General features: G+C 43.1%; 2 protein-coding genes and 4 non-coding genes across 6 annotated transcripts; 1 reads left to right on the top strand and 5 right to left on the bottom strand.

Annotated features, from left to right (window-relative positions):
- Positions 1-607: 607 nt before the first annotated feature.
- Positions 608-690, bottom strand: LOC117846698 (small nucleolar RNA R12). Its single transcript, XR_004638424.1, has one exon. It is a non-coding gene; the product is annotated as a small nucleolar RNA R12 (small nucleolar RNA).
- Positions 691-1,052: 362 nt separating this feature from the next.
- LOC117846682 (small nucleolar RNA SNORD24) lies at positions 1,053-1,139 on the bottom strand. The gene has a single exon (XR_004638408.1). It is a non-coding gene; the product is annotated as a small nucleolar RNA SNORD24 (small nucleolar RNA).
- A 97-nt stretch (positions 1,140-1,236) lies between these two features.
- LOC117846702 (small nucleolar RNA R12) lies at positions 1,237-1,321 on the bottom strand. The gene has a single exon (XR_004638429.1). It is a non-coding gene; the product is annotated as a small nucleolar RNA R12 (small nucleolar RNA).
- A 3,230-nt stretch (positions 1,322-4,551) lies between these two features.
- Positions 4,552-8,211, bottom strand: LOC117845553 (glucan endo-1,3-beta-glucosidase 8). The gene is made up of 2 exons (XM_034726615.2): positions 7,345-8,211; positions 4,552-5,902 (listed from the first exon to the last, which is right to left on the bottom strand). The coding sequence occupies exons 1-2, from the start codon at positions 7,683-7,685 to the stop codon at positions 4,780-4,782; spliced, it is 1,464 nt and encodes a 487-aa protein (XP_034582506.1). The 5' UTR covers positions 7,686-8,211; the 3' UTR covers positions 4,552-4,779.
- A 3,940-nt stretch (positions 8,212-12,151) lies between these two features.
- Positions 12,152-12,222, bottom strand: TRNAG-GCC (transfer RNA glycine (anticodon GCC)). The gene has a single exon. It is a non-coding gene; the product is annotated as a tRNA-Gly (tRNA).
- A 1,379-nt stretch (positions 12,223-13,601) lies between these two features.
- On the top strand, positions 13,602-23,776 carry LOC117844731 (probable polyribonucleotide nucleotidyltransferase 1, chloroplastic). The gene is made up of 24 exons (XM_034725503.2): positions 13,602-13,986; positions 14,328-14,396; positions 14,687-14,793; positions 14,891-14,933; positions 15,013-15,096; positions 15,790-15,854; positions 15,963-16,119; positions 17,039-17,095; positions 17,216-17,329; positions 17,872-18,132; positions 18,391-18,465; positions 19,241-19,354; positions 19,736-19,828; positions 20,084-20,262; positions 20,654-20,837; positions 20,943-20,990; positions 21,094-21,166; positions 21,759-21,832; positions 21,925-22,032; positions 22,102-22,196; positions 22,353-22,416; positions 22,576-22,629; positions 22,717-22,758; positions 23,037-23,776. Exons 1-24 carry the CDS (start codon positions 13,720-13,722, stop codon positions 23,298-23,300), a joined length of 2,691 nt encoding a protein of 896 aa, XP_034581394.1. The 5' UTR covers positions 13,602-13,719; the 3' UTR covers positions 23,301-23,776.
- Positions 23,777-25,852: the final 2,076 nt, after the last annotated feature.

The following is a 25,852-nucleotide window of genomic DNA, read 5'->3' as shown; positions in this document are numbered from 1 at the left end:
GAAATCGAGTTTGGTTTCGTCTTCTTTGCAAGAAGAAGAGATTATTCTAACACCTGACGAGAGAAGAGCAAACATATATTATGGCCCATTGGTTGACGTACAAAAGTTTTTTCCTGCATATTACTGAACTCATAATTCATGAATAATGGCTTCTGTTTTGTTTCTTGAAAATTGACTTGATTTTCGTCTTAGCAAAAGGTTTGCGTGCAGTGTGGCAACGAGAGCGTTCAGGAAAGTGAAAGTTTGTCTGAGTTAGAGCCTAGAAGCCACCTTGCTTCGCCTGAATGTTCAGGAATTCAGACGAGTTTTGATTACATTCTCATCTCAATTATATGCCACTATCATTGAAGTAATTACACGCGTGTTTGAATCTTCAATCCACTGCTGGAGAGATGGACAGTTGGGTTACACGCGTGTTTGATCTTGATGAATCCGCTGCTGGAGTGATGGCCAGTTGGGGACGTCAGAAATCTTGGTGACTCGTCAGAAATCTGGAGTAGACGGGTAGCAGTCTTTCAACGGCACCAGCCTCCGGCAAACTACGAAGATGCAAACGAAACGAAAAAAAAGAAGGTAAAATCACAAAAAAAATCAGCATGTATGATTTATGAGTCAGAAGTAGCTGGTTAAGATCTCATCTTTCGTGTAGAAATCAATGGGAATCCGATTGATTTTCTTCGTCATCCTCATAATTATGCTGTTGCATGATAAAAACATCAAAATTCAGTAGAAATTAGTATGCTTTGTTGGCTGAATCAAGATTGCGAAGTTGATTTTTTAAAAGAAATGGCTTTTGTAAAAGGATTTATAGTCCGGCAAGGAAAGTGCGATGAGGAATTTGCAGTAGATTGAAATCGTGGTCACATTCTCAAACTGTAACTGGCATATGCAATTCAGCAGTTATTCCTGTGTTCAAAGTAATGTCAATTAATTCAGCAGCTTGCGGTCGACGAGTTTTTGAATGGCCATATCCGCTACTGCAAACGGACAGAAAAGATAACAAAAAGAACCAAAGCAGAAGTGCAGATCGAATACAAGATGAGTGATTAGAGGACCTCAGAGATCTTGGTGGTTCGTGATCATCAGGTGGGGCTCTTGCCCCATCAAGAGTAGCAAATATTTTGATCACATCACCGGCCCCCCACGAAGCCACAGACGCAGAACAGCAGAACAGGCGCACCAAACCAACCCACCCCCCCCCCAAAAAAAAACGAACGAACCAATGGCAGTGACATCGCGAGTCAGAAGTAGCTGGTTAAAGATCTCATCTTTCTTTAAGAAATCAATGGGAATCCGATTGATTTTTCTTCGTCATACTCGCCCCCACATGCCGACTGGTGCTGCAACCAAATCGCTCTAGAGAGATAAACGAACACCGAAAAATCACGGCTGAATCATCAGAAATTTGCCTGCCTTGTCACCGGCGAATCCTGGGAAGAAACGGAGGACGGCCGGAGCTTAAGAAGCAGGCGGGAAGAACTAGGAAAGCGTCCTCCCCTTTTGGTTGAATCTCGCCTAAGGATAGATTGCCCGCCGCACCGGATGCAGCGCCGGACAATTGCAATGTTAGGCAGACCAAAAAAAATCAACCGATGTGCCAAAACAAAAACAAAATCAACCCACAAAAGCAGCAAACCAACAACGCAAACGAACGAGACGAGACTGTGATAACGAACGGAACAAGAGCAGATCAGGATCGAACGATAGGGGGAGGAGGCTAGGGTTGATGGGGTGCGGCGATGAACCCTAACTTGCCATCGAGAGTGGCGGCGGCGGCGGCGGAGATGGGTGGGAAGAGTCAGGGCTCTACCATTTGTAGGCGTCGGAGCGGGTTGAAGTCGTGTAGGGTTTGGGTTCCTTCTGCTGACGGCCCGTGAACGTGGTGGTTTCCGGGCCACATCACAACGGTCGGTATGTAGGTCACGGCCCATGGCCCATGGAGGAAATGCTATGCAGCGGATGCAGATACAGCCAGCCATACAGGTTTTTTAAAAAAACCTTTACATGGAAACAAACCTGTATGGCTGTATCATGACTACAATAAACGTTTGATAGGTATAATATTTATCAATAAACGGCTACAATAAACGTTTGATAGGTAAACGTTTGATAGGTATAATATTTATCAATAAACCGCCATCAATAAACGTTTTATTGGTATAATATTTATCATGACTACAATAAACGGCTACAATAACTTTATTTTTCACATGAATTTGTTATATGAAAAAAATGATGCTTTGGGTTGCATGCAGTTGGACTATATGTAAACTCTTATCAGAATGCAATGACCTCAACTTCAGCAACAAAGTTACCTTTTTCTAGCACTTCCTGAATGAGAACCCTTAACTCGTAGTGCCTAAAATAGACGTTTGCAGCAGCCGTGGATGCAAGTCCGTAGTTACCGCAGGACGGCTCCAACAACACCAGGCCTCTCCGTCTCATCCACCGGCATAAATTTGTGTCTCCTTCCACCCCCTCCCCTTCGCCAAGCCAAGAAGAAGCTGCCTTACGTCGATACATACAAGTTTTTGCTAAAGATTCTTTCACCAGCGGGGTGAAAGAGGTTTTAATTTCTCTAAAGTGATCAGGGATCAGGCAGGCAAGGGCAAATCCATGGAGCCGATGGCGATCGTGACGGTGACCGGTGGTGTGTTGGGCCCAGTGTTCATGCTCTTGTCGCGGATCCAGCCCGTCGTCGACTTCTTCCGGCGCCTCTGCGACTGCCTCCACCACCCGCAGCACCGCCCCGCCAGGCCGGTAAGGGCGCCGTGGAATAAGCAGCTTGCAGCCGCGGAGGAGTAACAACCCATGCACCCGTCGTCTGCAGGCGTTGTGATATTTGGTTTTGTGTTGGATCAAAATGTTAAAACATTTGAAGTGGTGGAGAAGCATGTATATGTTGGGAGTTGACGATGATGTTTTCACCCATGAGATCTATTTTCCCCGCTTGCCATGAACTTAGATAAAGAATAAAAAATCTTCTGAAAACAGAAAGAGATGCCACGAAGCAGTCAACAGGGAATATATGAAATCAACACTAAACAGCCAGAATCAATTAGACGGTCCACGTTAGAGCAATTTACGCCCTGCAACTTACTGCGTTTCTACAAATGAAACGGATATTATCTACCAGATATACCGCATCAATTGTTTGTTCTGCTGAAATCAATCCCAGAGTGTTACTGCTTGAGGAGGGCATACAGACCGAAGGACTATTGCGAAGCACAATGTTTATCACTGCAGTGTCCTAACGTTACCAGGATCTAACAGCAAGGTACCCTTAAAAACGCCCAGAACAACCAGAATGCAGGAAATCACGGGGCACCACCTCATGGTTCGTCACCGGAATCTTCGATGCACGACTCATGGTTAGTGGGGGTGGGGGTGCTAGGGCTTGAGCCGGGGACTGGTGGGCGAGGATGAGCTTCGCGATTCCGGCGTCAGGGATGACGGCGGCGGCGTAAGGGCGGCGGAGGAGGAGAGGAGCTCAACCTGGGGGCTATTGAAAATAACGAGGGGTTAAATGAAAATAATCGGATCGTGACTATTAATCGTGATCTAATTTATGGAGGTATTTGTAATTAGTAGGGGTAAATTCAAAATATTCGGATTGCGACTATTAATCGCGATTCAACTTAGGCGGTTATTCGCAAAATAATCGGATCGCGATCCGAACCAGGGGTGTTCTGCAAATGTTGAGGGCCGGCGGCATGGGAGCCAGCGAGACCGCGCGCGCCAGCCGGCCTCCGCTAGCTCCACCGCTCGGCGGTTGCCTCCGTCAGGGTACTCCTCATCGAATTGTTCCCCGGAAATCAAACGAGCTAAGCGAGTGGGAAGCGATGCGCACCTCTTACTCTCAACTTTAACTCGGTGAAGCAGACCTCGACGCCCTTGCGCATCCTCAAGGCAGCTAGCGAGTCGGCAGCATCGGGGAGAAGAGCACCGTAGATGAAGAGGTCGTCGTCGGAGAGAACCATAGCGCGCCATCCTGGTCCCTGCGCCGACTGTGTGACCAGCCACGGGCGCAAGTCCGTCACCTGCAGCACCAGCGGCACCCCGTCACCGATACTGCCAACGAGTCATCCCAGATGGCTGCCACCGCCCCCCTCGAAAGCTGCACCTCCATGCCTCCTCGAACCTTCTGGAAGGTTCCGGAAGCGTGGCGTGTGGAGCGTGGGAGAGATGGTTCGCTTATGTGTCGGGGCGGTGTCTAGCCTCGTGGGATGTTCCTTTTTCAGGGTAAATATATTGATGTCGTCTAAGAGATAGTCTCATGCATTTACATGTAATCTTAAGACGACTCAACAGACAACACGTACAATGAGTTATCTTATAAGTTGTATTGTAGAATTATATAATTCCTTAATTTGTGCATATGAAAAAGAAAATATTACGAGTTGCATGGCAATAATAACTTATACAATGTTGTTTAGTCTCGTAGTCCTACAATTTAGTTCATAAGGTGGTTGCTTCGCGAAACAACGACCTCCTCGCTCTCTCTCATTCACATCATCAAAAATTCTACGTGACACTGCATGAGACGACCTATGAAACCGTTAATATATAGTTAATATGTAGCAATGTACTCGCTCTCAATTTCGAGAGGGCCGCGGGTTGTAAGACAAACCCAATCAATTAATCACATGCGTTGCATCCTAGTAGAATACAGGCCTCTAAATCCAGTCCAAAAGTCATAAAAAATGCAACAAAATCAACCGTACACGTTGATCTTCCGGACACGTCACCACGACGACCACTGCAGCAGCAAATCCCGCGCTACCACAGCGCCAGGAGCTGCAGCAACGCCAGTAGCACCACGCCCGCCGCCGCCGCGCCGGCGCTCCGGCGGCCGTGCACCTCCGCCGCCCCGGCTATCTGTATGGTGAAATTGCAGGCCGCCGTGGACGGGTCTGTCTCCGTGGGCAGCGCGAGGCCCTGGAAGTCGCAGGCGTCGTCCTTCTGGTTCTGCACCTGGTAGTAGGCGTTGAACGCGTACGAGGCGTTGCCGGCGGTGTCCATGCCGTTGCACGTCGAGCCGTACCCCAGCGGCGTGCAGTCGGCGAACGTGCACGCGTAGTCGATGTTGGCGCCGAGCTTGCTCAGGTCCTTGGCGTTGGGGTTCAGCGCGCACCACGTCTTGGGCAGGTACTTGATCCCCTTCGCCGGCACAAGCATCGTGTTCCGGCCCTGCCCGGCGAGGTCCATCGGGTACTTGGGCTGGCCGTCGTAGCGGAGGATGCCCCAGTGCCGCTCGAAGTTTCCCGGCGCCACGCTCTTCAGGTCCTCGTCGACTAGCCCGAACAGGTACACCTCGATGTACTGGTTCGGCCGCGCCGGCGTGCCGGCGTTCGCCGCCAGGCGCCTCAGCAGCCCGGCGTAGAACCGCTGCGCGTAGGAGACCTTGGCGTGCTTGTCGCCGTCGGTGGGCCAGCCGACCTCGCCGACGACGACGGGCATGTCGCCGTGCCCGACGGCCCTGAGCGCGGCCACCAGCGTGTCGAAGTTGGCGTCGAACACGTTGGTGTAGAGCACGCCGTTGTCGTTCACCGGTGTCGCGCCGCCGTCGAAGAAGGCGTAGTCCAGCGGGAAGTTGTCGCTGAGGTACAGGCTCAGGAACGGGTAGATGTTGACGGTGAAGGGCGCGTTGTTCTTGGCCAGGAACTTGACGATGTCCGTCATGAGGCCGGAGATGTCGGGGCGGAACCGTCCCGCCGACGGCACCGGGTGGCTGTCCGGGGAGTTGTACACGTCGGCGTTCAGAGGGACGGTGGCCTTGATCCGGTCGCCGACGCCGGCGTCGTTGAGCGCGTTCTGGATGTTCTGCAGCGCCGGGAAGGTGATGTTGATGAACGTGCCGTTGTATGACTGCAGGAACGGCTCGTTGCCGACGGCCACGTACCTGCAAGAGAGGATCACAGCAAGCTCTTAGATCTCACTTCTCTGATACTCAGTGACCATGGCAACTGGTAAGCTTGTAGTGTAAAAGATGAAATCTCTTGCTTTTCATTTGTCAAAGAAGTGGACCAGAAGCATCTTTCAATGATTCACCTAACAATTATGAACTTAGAGCAAGTAAATCCGGTTCATAAATTCAGATGCCATGAGACTTTGTTGAGACTTGAGAGTAAAGTTGGTAGAATTTGTTTGGGAGTTGTGCGAAACAGAATATTTCACATCACTACCTTGACCAAAAAAAAATCCTAGAACACATAATAGGTAATCACAAAACAAAATTACAGAGGAAATGAGAAGTAGACATGAGTGCCTTCCCCCATTGAATTAGGAGGCGGCAGTTGCTGGTTATGATCAGGTTAGGTCGGATGCATGACAGACAGTTGCAGGGTGTAAAGGGCAAAAGCAGATTTTCAGTGGGCTTGCAGGATCAAAGTTCAACAACTGCACGGCAATTTTTCGGTCCCTGATAGCTTATGATTTTGTTGCCATGTTTCTAAGCAATACCCTCAAATCTCCAAATTATATGTTACACTTATACATAAAACCCAACACAACCTAAACCGTCATCGCAATCAATCTGTAGGAACCCACTGTCTCCACGAAAGATTAAAAGGGAGTATGTTTCTCTTATCCTCCCCTTTTTTTTTCAAACACGCCATTAACAAATCAATTGAACAAACCTTGACCGTCCTTGGTACATATGGACCATACCGAAACATCAAACTAGTTTAGTATGTTATTGATGAATTGATCTTCAAACAATCGCAACGACGCTGACATTACCCATGTTCCAAACATGCCCTGAACAAGTTGATCAGATGAAGATGGAGCATGCTTGGGCCGTCACCGAACCATCGGATTATTTAATCTAATGGCAATCAACAGATATTCAAACAATGACAACCATTGTCCTGACATTATCCATGCCCGAAAATGACCGGTAGAGAAATGGCGATGCCTTGCACGACCAACCGAATTTGCCAATAGCCTCCTCCACTGACTCTGTCCCCACCATCCAACCACCCTCATCCAAACAAATCAAACTTGATGGTTGAGCATGCTCTTCAGATTTGCAAGATGATAGCTTTGCGCCAAAAGAAAAAAAAACAGACAGAATTTTATAGCATTGCGTTATCCGATTGTCGTGAATGATTGGCTGGATGATTTTGTGCCAAGGAGCACAACAACAATTCGGAACACGTCGCTGTCGTAAACGCTCAGTGCGATGCTAACGCTAAGCTGACTGTGCTTGGATCGATGCAAGGTAAATGCTGGTGCAATCACAAAGCATTGTTACCATATCAGGTAAGATTAAAAGATAGAGGCAGAGGCCTGGGCATGGCGCGCCGCGCCGGCGGCGAGACGGGTGGTGGATGGATGACTCACTTGATGGTGACGCCGCCGTCGAAGTCGTATCGCTTGACGTTGCGCTTGACCCAGTCCTTGGCCTTGCCGGCGTCGTCGGCGAGGTCGGCGAGCATGTTGTTGGGGATGGCGGCCATGACCTCGATGCCGGTGCCGGAGAGCGCGCTCATGGCCGCGAAGTCGGTGTCGAAGAGCTTCACCTTCTTGATGCCGTTGTCCCGGAGCACCTGCACCACCGCCTTGGGCGGCAGCGGGTGCGACGCCTGCGTGCCCCAGTTCATCCCCAGCGCCTCCGCCCCCGGCGCCACCGCCCAGCACGCCACCGCCACCACCAGCAGCAGCGCCGCGGCGAGCCTCGCCATCACCGGCAGCTCAATGCGGAGCCGCTGCTCCTCGAACTAGCTAGGAAGCAGTCCGGCGCGGACGGGACTGCGGCGAACCCAAGATTTCCGGCCGGCCGAGAATCCGGCGAGCACAGCAATCTTGAAGAGGAAATCGCTGGAATTTTGGGTGGATTTTTTTCGCGGAAGCTCAGCTGCAAGAACCGGTGGGGAAGGAAGGTTGGGAAGCTGTTGGAATCGGTGAGGCTGGCCGCAATCCAGCCCAGGAAAGCTGGAGTCCTTTAATACTGCAACTCCAGCCAAGAACTGGAGCTGACGAGACGACAACGGAACGGAATTGGGATGGAGAGAGAGCAGAGAAGATTCAAAATTTCGAATCGGGCGAGCAGGGGATGCCGCAGCACGGGAACCGAGGGTGGAGGAGGAGGGGGCAGAGCCGCAGGCAGCTACCAATCCGAGCTGGCGGCCAGGGCCAGAGCACTAGAGTTTTATCGAAGCAAGGCGCTCTGCCGCTGGTCCGTCGGTTGCGGAGGAGAAGGGAGGGGCGTTTTGGTCATTTGGGGCGGAGGAGCGTGCGCGAGAAACATTCGTCGTGGGGATGACGTGGCAGGGGTAGCCGCTCGTGCTGGTGCTGACGCGGGACTTTTCGCCGTGGGGAAAGGGAAAAGTAGATTTCCGCGTGCCTTTCTTTGAAGGAATTTTCATGTGCCCTTTTGTGGACGCCATCTACATAGGCTGTAGTAGTCCGTTACGTTGAAAAGATTTATAAAAACAACCTTTATTTGATCTTTTCAATTTTTTTTCTACCATAAAGGTGTGTTAAATTCACGAGCATCCATTAAGAGGTTACCTAAGAGGGGCAACCAAAGAGGAGGGAAAGCCATGTTGCAATGTGCTCGATAGAGGCTCATGTGGTGGAAGGAGAGAGAACGAATGAGAGATGAGATGGACTCTAGTAAAAAAGGTAAGCCTTGACATGAAAGACAAAGGATTCTACGCTTGTGCGCGTCATTCTATCTCCCACTAGTCACGTTGTGCCCTGATCCGAGTCTCCACGTCCGCTTTTTGGAATAATTTTAGGATAATTTTGTCAAAAGAATTGTTGATGGGAGTTTAAACATCATCGCACTAAGATTTCTAACTAAAAAAAGATCATTGCAACAACATGAATAAGCTAGTCCAAAGTCCAAACGACTTGAACAAAACTAGGATAGTTTAGCCTCCCTAGCTCTCCCTACATCTCTGAACTAAGCATATATATGTGTTGCTTTTCCATGAAACATAATGGAGTGGGAAGGTGAGTATATTTGCAGCCAAAATGACTAATAAAAGAAGGAAATCATAAAGTTCGAGCGACATAGCATATGCAATTTTCACGGCAAAAGTACAGTATATTGTCTGGATCGGTTGTTTTTTTTATGAAATAGGAGAGGAAGTCTCCTACTAATTAATAATATATTTAAGAAAGTATCAACAACAACACAAAGGCAAAGTTCAAGAAACAAAATAAAGAAGGAAAGAAAGAAAATAAGAAAAATTGCAGAGATTGGTCTAGCCATTGAAACATAGGCGACTTCCATTCCTTTTTTTACTCTGAGAATAACTAGAGCAAAAATTGTTTTGAAGCGTGCTAAACATGCTTGAACAGAGGGGTTGAATCCCTTTGAAGATCAGGCCATTTCTGGACATCCAAATGCACCAGCTCGTAAGAATGATGATTTCCATAAAAAAGGGAACCTGCAGCTGCCCTATGAAACTGTCTAAAATGTCATATAGCTCAGCAGACATATCGATGAAAAGCTCTAAGAGAATCCAACATTCTTGAGCAAAAGAACAACCAAGTAGTAGATGGAATAGAGTTTCCTCTCCTCCATTCATACATAAAATACAAATATAAGAAGGTAGGTTCATGTTTTTCCTCCTCAGAATGTTTCTGGTGCTCAGTCTGTCTCGGAGGACTAGCTAGAAGAACACTTTATGCTTGTAGTGACATTTTGACTTTCAGAGCCAATTGAAAATCGATGAACTTGCCTATGACCAGTGAGATGTTTAAAACTTTCTGCGAAGAAAATGAGGGAGAACCCCAAATGTATGTCCACACATTAGGATCAGAATTGATTTGAAGATCCTCCAAACTGGAAGCAAGGTCAGTCAGTTGTTCCAGAGCAATAGCAGATAAAGGCAAATAAAAGAGTTGACCTAGATCACTTATGGTGAAGGAGAATAGCTGAGAGAAAGTCTGAGCAGGAACTCTATCATTCCAGAGATCATGCCAAAGATAGCATGTTTGTCCATCTCTAATCGAAATTGAAGCCATGCCTTTGAATTTATCCAGAAGCTTGAGAACATCCTTCCACTAGAAGGAGCCCTTCTTAATATGATTGGGAAGTTGCCTATTAGAATAGTACTTCTCCCATGCAAGATGGACCTAGGGAATGTCTGCTCTATTAAAGAACTGATGCAGGTTTTTCATTACCAGTGCTTCATTCTAAGTTTGAAGGTTCAAGATCCCCAATCCTCCCTCCTTTTTGGGCAAGCTAACCATTTCCCATGCAGTTTTGGGTGGTGCTCTATTGTTGATATTAGAGCCCCTCCAGAGGTAATGCTTCCTGTATTTATTCACTTGCTTGCAAACTGTTTTATGCAGTAAGAAGGTACTCATATAGAACATCAGGAGGGATGAGAAAACTGAATTAGTCATTTCCAACCTTCCTGCTTGAGAAAGAAAAGTTGAAGTACTAACTAGTCTTTTTTCACATCTTGAAACCATAGGCAGGAATTCTTCAATTGTTGGTTTGGTGAGAGGCATACCTAAATATGTGAAGGGCATGGTACCCACACTACATCCAAAAGTTTGTGCTAGGAGACTTAACCTCTCATCATCAATATTAACACGGACCATTATTGACTTGGAGTAATTTACTTTAAGACCAGTAGAAGTACCAAATGTCTACAACATATCCTTGAGAGTTTGCAATTGAGATAGACAGCCTTCCATGATGATCAGGGTATCATCAGCATATTGAAGAATGGGGAAATCCTAGCTGTGAAGGAGAGGGATTGGTAGCTAGAGAAGGCCTCTTCTTCTTGCATCATTCGAGATAGATTGTAATAAGTCTGCTGCCAAGACAAGAGAAGTGGTGATAGGGGGTCACCCCTCTTTTGCAGTGGAAGGTCTTTCGAGGAACACCATTAAGTAGAATTGAGGAAGTGCCTGAACTGAAAATATCCCTCATCTAGTTTAACCATACAGGCTAAACCCTTTATGTTTTATAATGGCCAGCATGGCTTCATGTTCTATCTTGTCAAAGGCTTTCTCAAAATCTAACTTCAAAATGATAATTTCCTTATGAGATTGATGACATATATGGAAGTATTCAAAGGGCACAATCCTGAATTGTTCTAGATTTGTTGAAACGATACTGATTCTTATGGATGATTCCCATGATGACTCTCTGCAACCTATTTGCCAATAACTTTGTAATGATTTTCATAGAGCAATTTAATAAAGAAATGGGCTTGAAGTCAGAAACTTTAGAGGCACCATCATTTTTTGAAATGAGAGTGGTATAAGATCCATTGATACTTCTAAGACAGATATCTCCAGTGTGAAAGGCTGCACACAAATCAAAAAAATCTTGCTTGATTATTGGCCAACATTTCTAGATAAAATCGGTGTTGAAGCCATCAGGCTCCGGAGCTGGGCAAATTTTTATAACAGAATCAATTTCTTCATGTGTGAAAGAATCATCCAAACAATGAAGGCCTTTTGAGACAATCAGCTATTCCAGTTCAAAAAGTATAGCATGATGATCAGATGTGCTAGTCTTTCTTTATATGCCTCCAAAGATTGGCTTCTTTGGCATGAGCTGTTCGTCTCGTGCGTCCGAGACGTGTCGTGGACACGCGTGGTTGGTTGGTTCTGAACTGGGACTCAACCACTGCATGCGTTCTACGCCGACGGCTTCTCGATCTCGTGCACGCGCAGCAGATGCCGTGCCGTGTGTGTACAGCGAAACGTGCAGAGAGGGGAGGGCCACGACTTGCCATTCTTTGCGAAGAATGAACGAGCGCAAGAGTTTGCCAAGTTCATTCTAATTGCAAAAATCGAATGATTTAGACACATTTTCGAAATACATGCTGCAGGCAAGAACTGAAAAACTGCAGCCAAAGACGCACGTGTACTGTTACAAGGACCCTCATGGCTGCTTACCGACGATCGCAGGCAGCAGATCGATATGAACTCTCTGCTTGTTGGTTTTCCATTCGGGAGATTTCAAGCCCTTTGCTTGGCTGAACTTGAATTATAATTAGCTGCTTATCAGTTCTGCTTGTGCTTGAAATGTTAGAGGAGAAAAAAAAAAGATGTCGACAGCTCTGTGTGTGTGTGACTGCATGTTAATTCCGGTAGTTAAATCTGCCGGTACCGTGGAAAAAGAGGTTCTAAATGACAAAAGAAGAAGAAAAGGAGTGAAAAAAGAAAAAAATGCACCAGCCGGGAATCGAACCCGGGTCTGTACCGTGGCAGGGTACTATTCTACCACTAGACCACTGGTGCTCTGATGATTTGCGTGATTCGGTAATTATTAATTACTCTTATGCAACGTCTTGGCTGGCTGGACTTTCCGTTGGCAATCCTTGATGTGTGCAGAATGACCAGCTCTACGAAATCATGTCAATTTTCTCTCTCAAAAACATGTCCCTAGTAAACTCCAGAGGATCATAAAATATTGACTTAACATATAGGTTGGATGAATAAATAATTATCAAAAGATCCGGAAAATGGATATAGATTATATGGATTTACATTCAAATTTGGAGCATATGCCTGCAAGACTATACAAGCAATCCACATATTAAAAAGGTTCTAACATGAGTACGGGCCCTGATCAATATTGTATTTACATGTTACATGTATAATGTTGGACGAAGAGCTAGAATTTTAAGGGCTTACAGTAGATGAACTTTGATCCAATACTACCTTATATCCGAATAGCACCTGCCTTGGTAAGAATTTGAGATTATCCCATCTATCGATAAGAAAAATATATTATGAAACAATGAAAGTGTTACATCTTCTTATAGACCAAACCTAACGCACCATCATGAACTATTACCCTAGCATCCACATGTAGGAATAGCCTACATGTGGGCATGTTAGGCTCTATCCCAGCTTTACCTGCAATAATGGCTACGATGAGATACTGCTATACGGCCTAGCTTAGCGCAGCATCTAGCTAGCTATACACACGTGCGTACGACATGCAACGTACAGGCAGAGAGAGCAGTACCAGCTAGGGATCACCGAAACATCACGCGTACAGTACATGTATCTAGAGCTGGGACTTGGCCGATCACAGTACATGTATCTAGAGTTGGGACTTGGGCCAATCAGCCTAGGGTCCTATGCCCCCCCTCCCACTCCACTTTGATGAACTACGAGCATTTAGCTATATAAACTAGAGTGTAGAGTGTAGATGGCAGGTCTTATATGTGCATTTATAGTATGAATGCAACTTTTGTAACACATTGTTGTGGGTGTCATGAGCATAAGTGGATTTGCATGTAAAATGAAAAAGTGACTTTCTATTTGGTAGAGAGGAGAGAGATGGGAGCTGATGCTTGCATTGGTAGAAAATAGCAACACCAATTTCTTTTATCTATGTAGCTCGCGGGACCAACATATTCGACATTATGCCTGGTACAGTACTATATCATGTAGAAAAAAAAAAGTAATTTTCATGACTTTCAGAACAAATATGATTCAAACTTAAATAAGGTCGTATCTTTTGTCTAAGGGTACGGACCTCAATGTGTATCTACCGTCCTAAAACCTGGAAAAACCCTGCCCTAAAGGTAGCATCCCAAAACCCCAGGGGCAGGGGCACGGCAAAATCTCGCGATTTAAAAACCCACACGGACACGGCGGAAGGCAAAACGGAGGCGGAGAAAGTGATAAGGTTCGTGGGCGCGTCGCCACCCTCTCGTCTGTCGTCTCCCGCCTCCTCCGCCTCACCCCCCACGCTCGCCGTCGCGCCTCCACCTCCGCCTCGAGATGCTCGCGGGCCCCGCCGCGCTCCACCTCCTCCTCCCGGCGCCTCCGCCGCACCGCCGCCACCTCGCGTTCGCGCTCCCGCAGCAGCACCCCGAGCCGCCGCTCCACGCCTCGCTCCCGCGCGCCGCGTGCTCGCGCCGCCGCGCGCGGAGGAGGGCGCCAGCGCAGAGGCATGTCGTTGTCAGGGCATCCGCCGCGGTCGCGGAGGAGGAGAGCAGCTCCGGACCGTCCAAGTTCTCCGTCAGGATCCCGGTCGGCGACCGCGAGGTGAGCGCCAGTGAACTACATTTCCTCCCCCGAGCTGTGAACTGTGGCGCCGTGCTCTGTTCACGCGCCGCGAATCGCCGCGGCTGTGTCGGAGTGTGGCCCTGCACAATGCATTGTGGCGCGCGCTGTACGCTTTTTGCGCGCTCGTAATTGCTGGATTCTCACGTGCAATCCTCCCGTTATCAAAATTCGAAAGTGAACAGCACCAACTATGCCTTGTTGTGCGCTCATGTCAACTGCATAGGCGCATTGGATTTTTTTTAATGTTCTTCATGTTGGGTTTCGTTGATTGATGACACAGTGCGAGCATTACTTAAATGGAGTGTATTGGTGTTCCGCAGATACTGGTGGAGACGGGCCACATTGGGAGGCAAGCGAGTGCTTCTGTAATGGTCACGGACGGGGAAACAGTAAGTTGCCAGAATTTAGTGTTTACTGCCTCTAAATACATGGCTCTTCTTCTGTTCTCATTGACGGTTACCATAATTCATGAATGGCATTCTGGAGGATAGCATGTTGCCTATGCATACTAAAATTTGCCTTCTCCCCAAGTTCTACAGGATGTTGTAGTCTGAATTTTATTTCGTCCATTGTTCTCCAGTTTAATTGATGAAGACTGAAGTCCCAAATATTTTTAATCTCATTATTTCAACTTGTAGACGTTTTTATGTCTAATTGGAATTTCAAACTATGCTGGCAGATTCTCTACTGTTCTGTTTGTCTGTCCGATTCTCCAAACGACCCTTCTGACTTTTTCCCTTTATCGGTTCACTATCAAGAGCGCCTTTCAGCTGCTGGAAGAACTAGGTATAGAAACCTAAAACTGTTCTTGCCACCCTTTTCGCTGTGCATCCTCAGCTTGTGTATTTTATACAACCTTATTCTATACTTTAATTGATTCCAGTGGTGGTTTCTTCAAACGAGAAGGCAAGGCAAAAGACCATGAGGTTCACTATAAGAACTTCTAATTTATTGAACTATTGTGTTTGTTGGATCATTAGAATTTCTTTCTTACTTTCGTTGCAGGTTTTAGTATGCAGATTGATAGACAGGCCCCTACGACCTACTATGCCCAAGGGTTTCTACTATGAAACTCAAGTTCTATCCTGGGTAATCTTTAAAAGTTAACTTGCATCGATGTTGCCTGAGTTTTGTTTCATGTTCTGGCTTTTTCCTGCAACATATGCTAATATATGAGCAACTCATTATCAGTTTTCTCTCTTGTTGTAACCTTTCCTAGTATATTCTAAATAGCAGCAACTTTCTGTGGTAATCTCATAATACTACAAATGGTGGTCATGATAACATGGTACTTTTCTCATTAATGACCAATTTATGCATAACATCATGTAGCTCGGATTCAGGATTCATAACTTGGCCAATCCCATTCACGGTTCAACCTTTAAATATGAAATACCTATTATTTATAGTTTTGTTGGAAAAAAGCAGAAACTTCAACCATAAGACCTGATGCTGTATAATTCCTATCATCAATCTTCATAGATGACTGTTCTATGTTTATTTATGCAAGATGCCCCGAACAGAACCTTTTTTGTAGAAGCTAGGCGTAACTTCAGTTGTGCTGATGTTTATTTGCAAGTACAATTGTTTTGGTTGTTCCCTTTGCCTACCTTTGCAGCAAAAAAAAAAACATGGTTGGCTACCTTTTCCCTTGACATTTTTGTGGTTGATGGGCCAGCTTCAAACATCATATTTTGTTTTCTACTTTCTACCTATTTCTTGATTTTGTGATGATTACCTCCATCAATGACTCGATGTGATAAGATAGTCTGACTGTTACAGGTCTTCAGTTATGATGGCATTCACTCTCCGGATTGCTTGGCTATCACAGCTGCTGGTATAGCCGTGTAGGTCTAACGAAAAATATCAAAATGATCTATTCTTTCTTTTTGCGCGAGTTTAAATTTTGCTTGATCTTGAAGATACTATTATTTATCTCAAAGCTTTCACTGCAGGGCTCTCTCTGAAATTCCAAATAAACAAACAATTGCTGGGGTAAGAGTTGGCCTGATTAACGGCCAGTTTGTTATTAACCCAACTACTGAACAAATGGAGAATTCAGAGTTGGATTTGATGATGGCTGGGACTGATAGTGCCATATTGATGATTGAGGTTAGTGCTGATGCTTTGGTTGCATACATGCTTCACCCTATTCCTAGCATTAAAACATTTTGCATGTCATACTTGCCTTTGGCAATATTATTTAAGGCAGTTTATTTTTAGCAGTAGGTTTTAACTTTGGATATGAGAAATTAACATTATCTATTCATTTATCAATTATCATTGGTTTAGAAGCATGCAGTCATCCTAGGTGAAGCTCCTATCATTTATTGTTATCATTATAACGAGCAAACTGCCAGCAGCTATATCAGGCTTGCTTGGTTGGTGGCAGAAATTTCTGTACCCAATAAGTTCAACTAGGATGTCAATGGGAATTAATCTGGGCAAAATCTTTGGTAGCAGGCTCTATGAATAGAATCCGTGTTTGTTGATGCTTTCTGCATGCATGCTTATTATTTCACATTTTACCTGTACTGCACTAGAACAGTTTCAACAGTGCTTATGCACTTATGATAACCGAAAATTTTGATGCTTTAAGGCGCTGATTTTTTTTCTCAAATATGCAAGAGAGCTGCATATCATTTCATTAAAGGGTAAAAAAAGGATAAAAAAGCACACCCAAAATTACCCAAACATGAAACCACACCAGACATTGTTTAAGGCGATGAATGATCTGATAATTAAAGTAAAAATATCTATTTTTTACTGCCATACCTTTTGGCTCACCTATTTCTGATGTTCTATAAGGCTTGTTAGCTTCTATAGGAAAATATGAGTAGTGTACCATCTTATATACATTTATTGAACATTTGTTACTTTTCCTTTTATTTTTTTTATAAAATAATTACGATTTAGGTTCATGTGGTAAACCAAGTTGCTAGTCCTCAAATTAGCTCAACTATCTTGATTATTTTCCTAAGATTACTAGTCATACCTTTTATAGTTGAGATTTCTGACTAGTCTTTGGTAGGGCTACTGTGATTTCCTGACTGAGGAGAAGCTGCTAGAAGCTGTGGAAGCTGGGCAGGTTAGCTTATATCTTATCAATAAGATATGGTTTTAGATAGAATATATTGCTCCTGAAAGAAACACAACTTTGGTCGTGGTCTATCCCTTTTTTGTGATTCTGACATAGTGTAGAAATCAGGTGGCAATTCGAGAGATCTGCAAAGCAATTGATGTTCTTGTCCAGAACTGTGGAAAGAAGAAGATGGTTGATGCTATTGCCTTACCACCTCCTGAACTCTACAGGCATGTTGAAGTATGAACATACTACAGCTCCTATTTTACCAATTGTACAATCTATGAACTTGATAGTTGCAACTACAAGCAGTTAATAACCTTTTCTGTAGGTTTGTAGCTTAACAATAATTGAACTGTCTAAAATTTGTAGTGAATGGTGCCTAGAATGATGTTTTCTATCCTTCCATTTTCTTGATTTCTATACGTTTATATTATTTTTATTTTCTTGACATGCTATGGTGCTAGTTCCAGTGGTCACTTCTTTGTACAAATACTATTTGCTGTTCTCGCATATTCTTCTTTCAGTTGGTCAGTTTTGTAAATCATATGAAAAAACAGCTTATGAACCCAGCCGATCATTTCTCTATTTAATCAGTGATGTAACTTTGATGAGCCTGTAAGTTTCAAGTTGAAAAGAATATGCTGGTAGCTGTGCAACATTATTTTTCCTTTCAAGTGTGCAATGCCTATAGGCATTGCCCATGTTGTCGGAACGAAGAGTTGTTCTTCTTTACATCTTCTTGATTCAGGTTGCTGATTTCAACTGCTAATGTTGTTCAGGATATTTCTGGTGATGAGTTGGTGAAGGCATTGCAAATAAAAGAAAAGATTCCCAGAAGGAAAGCTCTTTCAGCAGTGGAGGAGAAAGTTATAACTATACTTTCTGAACAGGGTTATGTTTGCAAAGATATCTCATCAGGAGTTGCTGAAAGTTTGGATGATATTGTAGAGGACGAAGATGAGGATGAAGTTATAGTGGATGGAGAAGTAGATGAAGGTGATGTTCACATCAAGCCGGTTTCAAGGAAGCCCCCTCGTCAGGTGATGGTTATTGTTTTAGTCTTCGTTGAAGATGTGGTTTATATAAATGTTTCTTTAAAGCATCTGATATAGTATCTTATTGATAGACCTCTGTTATTGTATTTCAAAGGTTTCTCCAGGAATTTTCTCAAATTTCTTGCATAAGTAGACTTTTTTTTTCTACTTTTCTTGCTTTCCTTGACATTTTTTATCTAGCATCTCATACCTATTTATCAGATGACATTTCATACTGACTTGCACTGTCTTTCCTCTATATAGCTATTTGCAGAAGTTGATGTCAAGCTAGTCTTCAAGGAGGTTTCATCTAAATATTTACGACGACGCATTGTAGAGGTATTGCTCGGCGATTACACTTACCACTTAAAGATTTATTTTGCTTGCTTAGGTGAGCATAGCAGAATGCTTCCTGTTGTCTATTTTGTCAACTTGTTAGAGGTTTTTTTTCTGCTCAAAAGAACTTGTTAGGGATTTAACTTTCATATGTATACTTGTGATTTGCAATGTTTTGATGTAAGGTAGTGTTGATAATCAACTATCATGAGTCATCATGGATTTGCAATATCTGCATTGTGCAGCATATAGATTTGATCGCAGCTGTGTAAAAACTAAGAAATATCAAACGAGCTTTTCTAGTTCTTGCTGCAAAAAGATCTCTGGCTTTCTTCCTATATGGACTTTGGGTTTTCAAAGGTTCCTTGGAAATCCTTTTGTAGAACGTAATAGTGTAGCTTAGCAAAGGAAGCCCGTAAAGGCGTGTCAGTTATTTAAATCCTACGATGGGCCATCCAAAAAATGAAAATAGAAGTGTAGCTGTAATATTTAGGAGAGAATGCTGCTATGGCGAAACAGTTTAGAATTAAGAAAAAGGGGTGTTCGCACGATTTAGCATAGTGGTATCTGCGGCAATGCCTGTCATACATGCCTTTGTTCTTCAATGTAGGTTTAATAATTAGGGTTCTATTTTAGAAGTAGTGTTATCTGTTGTGACATTCCCTTTGAACTTCCTAGTGCGATGTATATTCTGTTTGGTACTTACAGTTCATTGGGACTTTTCTTGTTGGTTGAATAAGGAAATTTTGGTACTGAACACAAATGTCTCAAACTTCAGGGCGGAAAGCGAAGCGATGGACGGAGTCCTTGGGAACTTCGACCCATTAATTCTCAATGTGGGTTACTTCCACGAGCACATGGTAGTGCTCTGTTCACGAGGGGAGAAACACAGGTAAGGTAATACACCTTATTTCAGAGTCTGTTGTAACTGTCATTTCTGATTTCGAACAGTATGACCTAGTCGTATTTGTCATATGCCGCTAGTGTCTTGCTTTCTGTTCAATACCTTGTAATGTTTTTAGAAATTTGTGCATTCTATTCATATGCACCATATCTATAAGAAATCAGCTTTCTTATACAACTTAAGCTGATGCATTTTTATGTTAAAGAGTTTGTTTCTAATGAATAGAAAACACAACCACAAACTGTATTTTAAAGCTGTGTATTTTCTACTCGTTTATTAATAGAGGCTGTTTCAACTCGAGTCAAATGCATCAAGATTTGCTACCTGTATCTTTCTTTTTCACCTTTTTTCTTTTGTTTGATCATGCAGTCACTGGCTGTGGTCACTTTAGGTGGTTATCAAATGGCACAACGAATTGACAACCTTGTAGACACCGAGGAATCAAAAAGCTTCTATCTTCAGGTAAGCAAAACACCTTTGCCAAAAAGCTTCTCAATTGACAAGGTGTCTATGAGTATCTATCCAATCTCTTTTCTTGTTCTTTGAGGATCACCTTGAGGATTTCTTTTGAAGGCTACATGCTTACTATTTTCATTGCTGACTTGTGAAACAGCCCCAAATAGTTTCCCATTCTAGCTTGGAGCTTTGTTTTCATCAAAGTTAGACATTAATATTAATTACTCTGCATTGTCAACTAATTTATGTGACGTACTGCAGTACTCATTTCCTCCATCATGTGTTGGTGAAGTTGGTCGAATTGGAGCACCTAGTAGGAGAGAGATTGGACACGGTATGCTTGCAGAAAGGGCACTGGAGCCAATTTTACCTCTGGAAGAGGATTTTCCTTACACTATTCGTGTCGAGAGTACTATCACTGAAAGTAATGGCTCATCCAGGTAATATTATTCTTTAGTTTTTAACATTCGTTTTCTGTTTGCTACTTTGCATAAATTTGTTTGTTTTCTTCTGGCGAGAGAAAGTTCTGCATTTTTTTATTTGCGGAACCATGAGAGTTGGCACGGCCTTTTATTTTACTTCCATATGTTCTGTTACTTTTTGCCTGCTTAGAGTTCGGTGTATAGATCCTGCTAGCTGGTCAGGTGCAAAAACTAAAATCCCCTTATTTTGAGACAAAAACCATCCTAGGTCCAGGGTTGCCTGAACTTTCACCCAACATTTCTGGCATATTCAACAATCGGCCATTTTTCTTTGTTCCGTACCGTAGACAAATAAGCTTTTGATCACTCTCCTCAATTGCTAATACTTTTTTCTGTGATACATCACCAGCATGGCTTCTGTTTGTGGAGGTTGTTTAGCACTTCAAGATGCTGGGGTTCCTATAAAGTTTCCTGTTGCTGGAATAGCAATGGGCTTGGTTCTTGATACACAAGAATTTGGTGGCGATGGTAGCCCACTTATACTTTCTGATATTACTGGAGCTGAAGATGCCTCTGGTGATATGGATTTGAAGGTGTGACTTGTATTGTATTCTGAATTTGATCTTTGGAAATGCATTAGCAATGGTAGTATGGTGCTGCTTACATCTTTCAGTCTTACTAATCAACTCTCATTGCAGGTTGCTGGTAATGAAAGTGGTATAACTGCTTTCCAGATGGACATCAAGGTTGTAATGACTAAATAGATTTGCAAGCATTTTTCATTTAGCTTGCTGTTAGGAGGCATTACTGCAGTTCTTAAGTTAGTGTTTGGAAATTTCATTGTGACAGGTAGTTGGGATAACTCTACCTGTGATGGAACAAGCACTCCTTCAGGCTAGGGATGGTAGACGGCATATTCTGAGTAAGCCTGTTCTAAATTGGACATCGACATTCAGTACACTTTGATGTGCTTACCCCAGCTATATGAAAATCTGTGATAACTGATACATGATAATTCATAACTATAAAATGTAGAACTAGGAATATTAAAACATAGCAACCGCTGAGCTCATTTTGAAACCTTTTCAGCATTTCCAGAAAAAAACATAAAAGTTGACATATAATTCATGCTTGTTGTGGACTAAAAATTTCACTGTTTTGCATTAGTATACGACATGCAAAATAGGGTATGCACTTATGCAGTAGCTACTTTCTTTTGTGCTGGTACATCATGCTTATTCTTGAATTTATCAATTTTCATGGCATCATTTTCAAAAAGTCCCAATAAATTTGTGAGCACCAAGGAGTAATGTCACTTAAAGATTATGTCACAAGATGATTGGAAATTTCCTTAATATTAGAAAGTTCTACTTGAATGGTCCACAATAATTAACTGTCTTCTCTTCTGCCTGTTCCACAGAATGCTCTTATGTTGGAACTGTCATTTTCTGCATATTTCTCTTGCATAGATCTTTCCCCCCCATCTGATGCTACATTTTGCTTATATTCCTCAGATGAAATGTCAAAATCTTCACCTCCACCATCAAAAGCACTATCTCCGCATGCTCCCTTAATTCACGTCATGAAGGTTATTATTTTTTTTCCTTCATGAAGTGTTTCTGTGTATTTTTTTTTGCAACTGTAGTTTCTAACATGTTTTTATTACAATTGATCTTCAAGGTCAAACCTAACAAGGTGAATTTAATAATTGGTTCTGGTGGAAAGACAATAAAAAGTATAATTGAGGAGACTGGGGTAGATGCTATTGATACTGGAGATGATGGCACGGTATGGAGAACTTAGTGATAGTTGCCAGTTAGCCTTCTTAAATTACTATCTGACAAATGCCTTTGGCAGGTAAAAATTACCGCAAGGGACTTATCAAGCTTAGAGAAGTCAAAAACTATAATAGCTAACCTTACCATGGTTCCAAAAGTTGGGGAAATTTACAGGTATTCACATTTACCCTTTGTATTTAATGTACATTATTTTTCTTGAAGTATATTATTGCTCATCTCTTGTTCAATTAATTACCCTGCTTGCTTTCTCCTAACCATTTTACTAGGTTACTAATTAGCACTCCCTTTTCTTGGAAACTCATATTCCAGGAATTGTGAGATCAAATCAATAGCTCCATACGGTGCCTTTGTTGAAATTGCTCCAGGACGTGAGGTGAGCAGATCTTGAAATTTACTTATTTAGTTTCAGCAGTTTCACATATTTATCATATAAATATAATTCACAAAGAAAGGGATGTTCCCCTGAAAATTCGTCCAGTTTAATTTTGATAGTCTTGCTGTCATAATTTGTTTTGCTTAACTCAATGTGCAGGGTCTATGTCATATCAGTGAGTTAAGTTCGGGCTGGTTGGCCAAGGCTGAGGATGTGAGGAAATATCATGAATTTGTTTCATTTGCTTTCGATTTTCCCCCTTGCTTGTTGAAGTAATCCAATCGTCTGCATTTTGTGCAGGCTTTCAAAGTAGGTGATCGCATAGACGTCAAGCTTATTGAGGTTGGTATCTCTTTCTAAATTCAAAATAGATTAGGATAGTTTGAATTTCTTATCTTGCCTAATTTGAGGTACAAATAAAAGTGACCTTAGCTGTTTTTTCTAAATTGGTTGTAGCCTTGTAGTTGTAGGTAACAGTGAAACTGTAGCGTCTGTTTGTAGGTGTTTATAGTGCATAACTACTAATGCTACAATTCCTACCTCCAGCATTCCCATTTGTTATCTGACCACATGATTTGATCCTTTTCTGAATGTTTTGCTTTCTTGATTGTCTGAACCAGATAAATGACAAGGGCCAACTACGACTAAGTTCTCGAGCTTTGCTTCCTAATGCGGATTCAGAATCCAACAGCAAGCAGCAAACAAGCAGCTCAACAAAAGAAAAGGTGCCGCAAAAAGATGATCTTATCAAGATGACAACAAGGAGAGCCAGGCGTAAGAAACAGTCTGAGCCGTCAGGAGCTGAAAATGCCACAACGAAGACTCTTGAAAAGAGTGCCGCTGCTTCAGCTACTTCACAAGGCAGTGAAACCGCAAAGAAGTAGCATCACACCAACAGCTTGGCACCTTAATCAGATGATTGCTTAACATGACTGGCCGAGTTAAAATGATCAATACACCAATGACCTATATGATGGTCTTAAGGCAGGCAGTCCAAAACAAGAGTTCAGGCAGAAGTCCAAGATTGGATCATACAGAAGAATCGATTGATGCTGACAACACGCAGTGTGTGCAGAGTTTGTGAAAATACCTTTTCTAGTATGTGGCAGTTGCTGCTTCATCATGCAGTATTTTAGAATGTGCTGCACAACCCGATGATTTTTTGTATACCTGATCGATGCTGTAGTTCCTTAGAAGCGTGCACGCTGCGGCAAGAAGTAGCCCATTGCTCTTTAGTTCCACTAGGGATTTATGAGGAACTGTTAAGGCTAAATTTCAATTTTGTTCAAATGTGTGGATTTCTATTGAGTTGTGGACTAGGGGATGAAAACAGGGTTGAGTGGAGCTTTGTTGGCTTAAACAGGATGGAATGATGCTCTGTAGTTATAACATGTGTCTTGCCGGACATGTAGGATAGAGAGGAGAGGCCACATTCGATGGAGTCATAGCACCACGTTATCCCGTAATCGAAGTAACAATACCCACCAACTGATCTAGTTACCTGTACACATGGTGTGGTTTCATTGTTGTTATTGTGTTGACTGATGGGATGAGGCCTTACACATTAGTAAATTATGATATAACATGAATTCCAAGTTTTATTACTTCACACTTGTGCTAAACGAATGGCAGCGAATGCATTCATCTTCAAAGGAATGCTACCTATTTTCTTCGGTAACAAGATACAATTGCATTCAGGATCAGAAACTTATTAGCCTATTTTTGCCGTGTAAGCTTTTACAAACTTTACGTCTAATTGTATATCCAATTTTTTTATTGTTCCTTGAAAATAGTTTAATGATGTATAATTCTTTTTTTTTTTGCAGTTTGTCCTTAAAATCATCTATAGCAACGCACATGTATTTTGCTAGTGGGAGATTAAATTGCACATGTTATACCAACCGTCACTGATTTTGTAACTCGCCTAAAGGGTTAAACAATAAAAATGTAGGAGTATTGCACTAGATCATTGGATGATTGTTGCATGGACGCGATGGCCTAATGTTTTGGAAGGTGTGATGAAATGAGGTAACATTTCTTTAATTTTTTGAAATGGGTATAGAATTGTTTTCTTGTTGAAAAGAATATGAATGGACCGCGTTAACGCGCGACCAGTCCCGCCTAAATCAATGTCCTTCTGCAGCAGCTGCTGTTGCCTGGCCCAAATGTGACATTATCCCTTTCTCGAGATTCGACTTGATCTCAAGCCGATACAACTGGGTCAATAAACGATTTGATGCTAGCTAGCAATCTGCTTATCATCTCCACACAACAGAGTCTGACTACTTATTATTGATGGGCACCTTTAGGGAACCAACAAGTATGTGATGATTGTTTACCTCGATTTTCTTCCAACCTGCGTATCTTTGCAAACTTTAGTAGCTGCACTGGAATTACAATTTAATGTGAATTTAGAGACTGCATCATCTTCCGTCAGCCGACCCCTTCACGTAAAGCCATCCTTGGCTTTGGGTCTTCACATGCTTCTTTGCCACAATAGTTTCAGCTTTCATGTTTCTCTCAGGCATAGGACATGATGCGTCCCACATTGTACAAGAGAATACCTGTTGGATCTTCCTTCATGAATTGGATTAAGATTAAATGGCTATAGACATCTCAAGAAAAGATGGCATAGATCCATTGGAATCACATCACAGTCCACCTTGTCAGCATAATACCCACTGAAAAATACGCTCCAGCACGGCGAGTAATCTTCAATTTATCATGTTGATGCAACCATCTGCAAATAGTACGGTTGATAATGTTACCATGTCGACAAACCCAAAGTTTGAACTATGTGCTGCCATTTTTTAGTTAAGAAATTGTAGTTTGGGTGATTTTTTTTCATTTTCCTACTATTTTGATGCTTTTTTTTACCTTTTAATACCTAGTGATTTTAGTATTTTATTGGTGTGTGGTCTTCTGGTAGTTTTGATTTATGTGAGGTGCTCTCCCTCCTTGTTGCTGATTTTATGTTTGTATTCTTTTCTCTCTAGTAGTGACTTGCTCTCCTTTCAAAAGAAAGAATGGTTGATTAAGATGTACCATTGGTATGGGATTTGGTCTGCAGGGGCGATCGCTCAACACACCCAACAGCAGTTGCAGGGGCTGCTGGTCTCCAGGCTGGAGCCATGACTACCTCTCCGGTAAGAACTAAGAAGCTTAAGACAATCGAAGGCGCTTTCAAGTATTCAGTCTGAATAACCAAAAAATAACAAATATGAAAAATCTGCTTTGGCTTGACTTTCTCTAAAGATTTAAATGCTATTTTATTCCTTGCAGGCCCACGGTTCTGCTTTCCAGTACTTGATTGCGGCTTTCTCCATCGGACTGGCAGTACTTTTGATGTTTGCCGTTTATCTTGGCTGACGTTATATTGATCTCGATAGCAGAAGGTTGTAATTTTGTGGTGATTGACTTCTCGGTGGCACAGAAT

The sequence above is a fragment of the Setaria viridis genome, chromosome 2 (genome assembly GCF_005286985.2).
Source record: "Setaria viridis chromosome 2, Setaria_viridis_v4.0, whole genome shotgun sequence".
Lineage (NCBI taxonomy): Eukaryota > Viridiplantae > Streptophyta > Magnoliopsida > Poales > Poaceae > Setaria > Setaria viridis.
The sequence above is the reverse complement of the archived record's forward strand: the minus strand, read 5'-3'. Positions and strand labels throughout refer to the sequence as shown.

What these genes read in the sequence shown, in the direction of transcription:
- LOC117844731 (XM_034725503.2), top strand. Translation starts at nt 13,720, where the DNA reads ATGCTCGCGGGCCCCGCCGCGCTCCACCTCCTCCTCCCGGCGCCTCCG. An exon ending in GCAAGGCAAAAGACCATGAG is followed by an intron (nt 14,934 to 15,012) that starts GTTCACTATAAG and finishes CTTTCGTTGCAG; the next exon opens with GTTTTAGTATGCAGATTGAT. An exon ending in TAGACGTCAAGCTTATTGAG is followed by an intron (nt 22,759 to 23,036) that starts GTTGGTATCTCT and finishes TGTCTGAACCAG; the next exon opens with ATAAATGACAAGGGCCAACT.
- LOC117845553 (XM_034726615.2), bottom strand. Translation starts at nt 7,685, where the DNA reads ATGGCGAGGCTCGCCGCGGCGCTGCTGCTGGTGGTGGCGGTGGCGTGC. An exon ending in GACGGCGGCGTCACCATCAA is followed by an intron (nt 5,903 to 7,344) that starts GTGAGTCATCCA and finishes CCTCTCTTGCAG; the next exon opens with GTACGTGGCCGTCGGCAACG.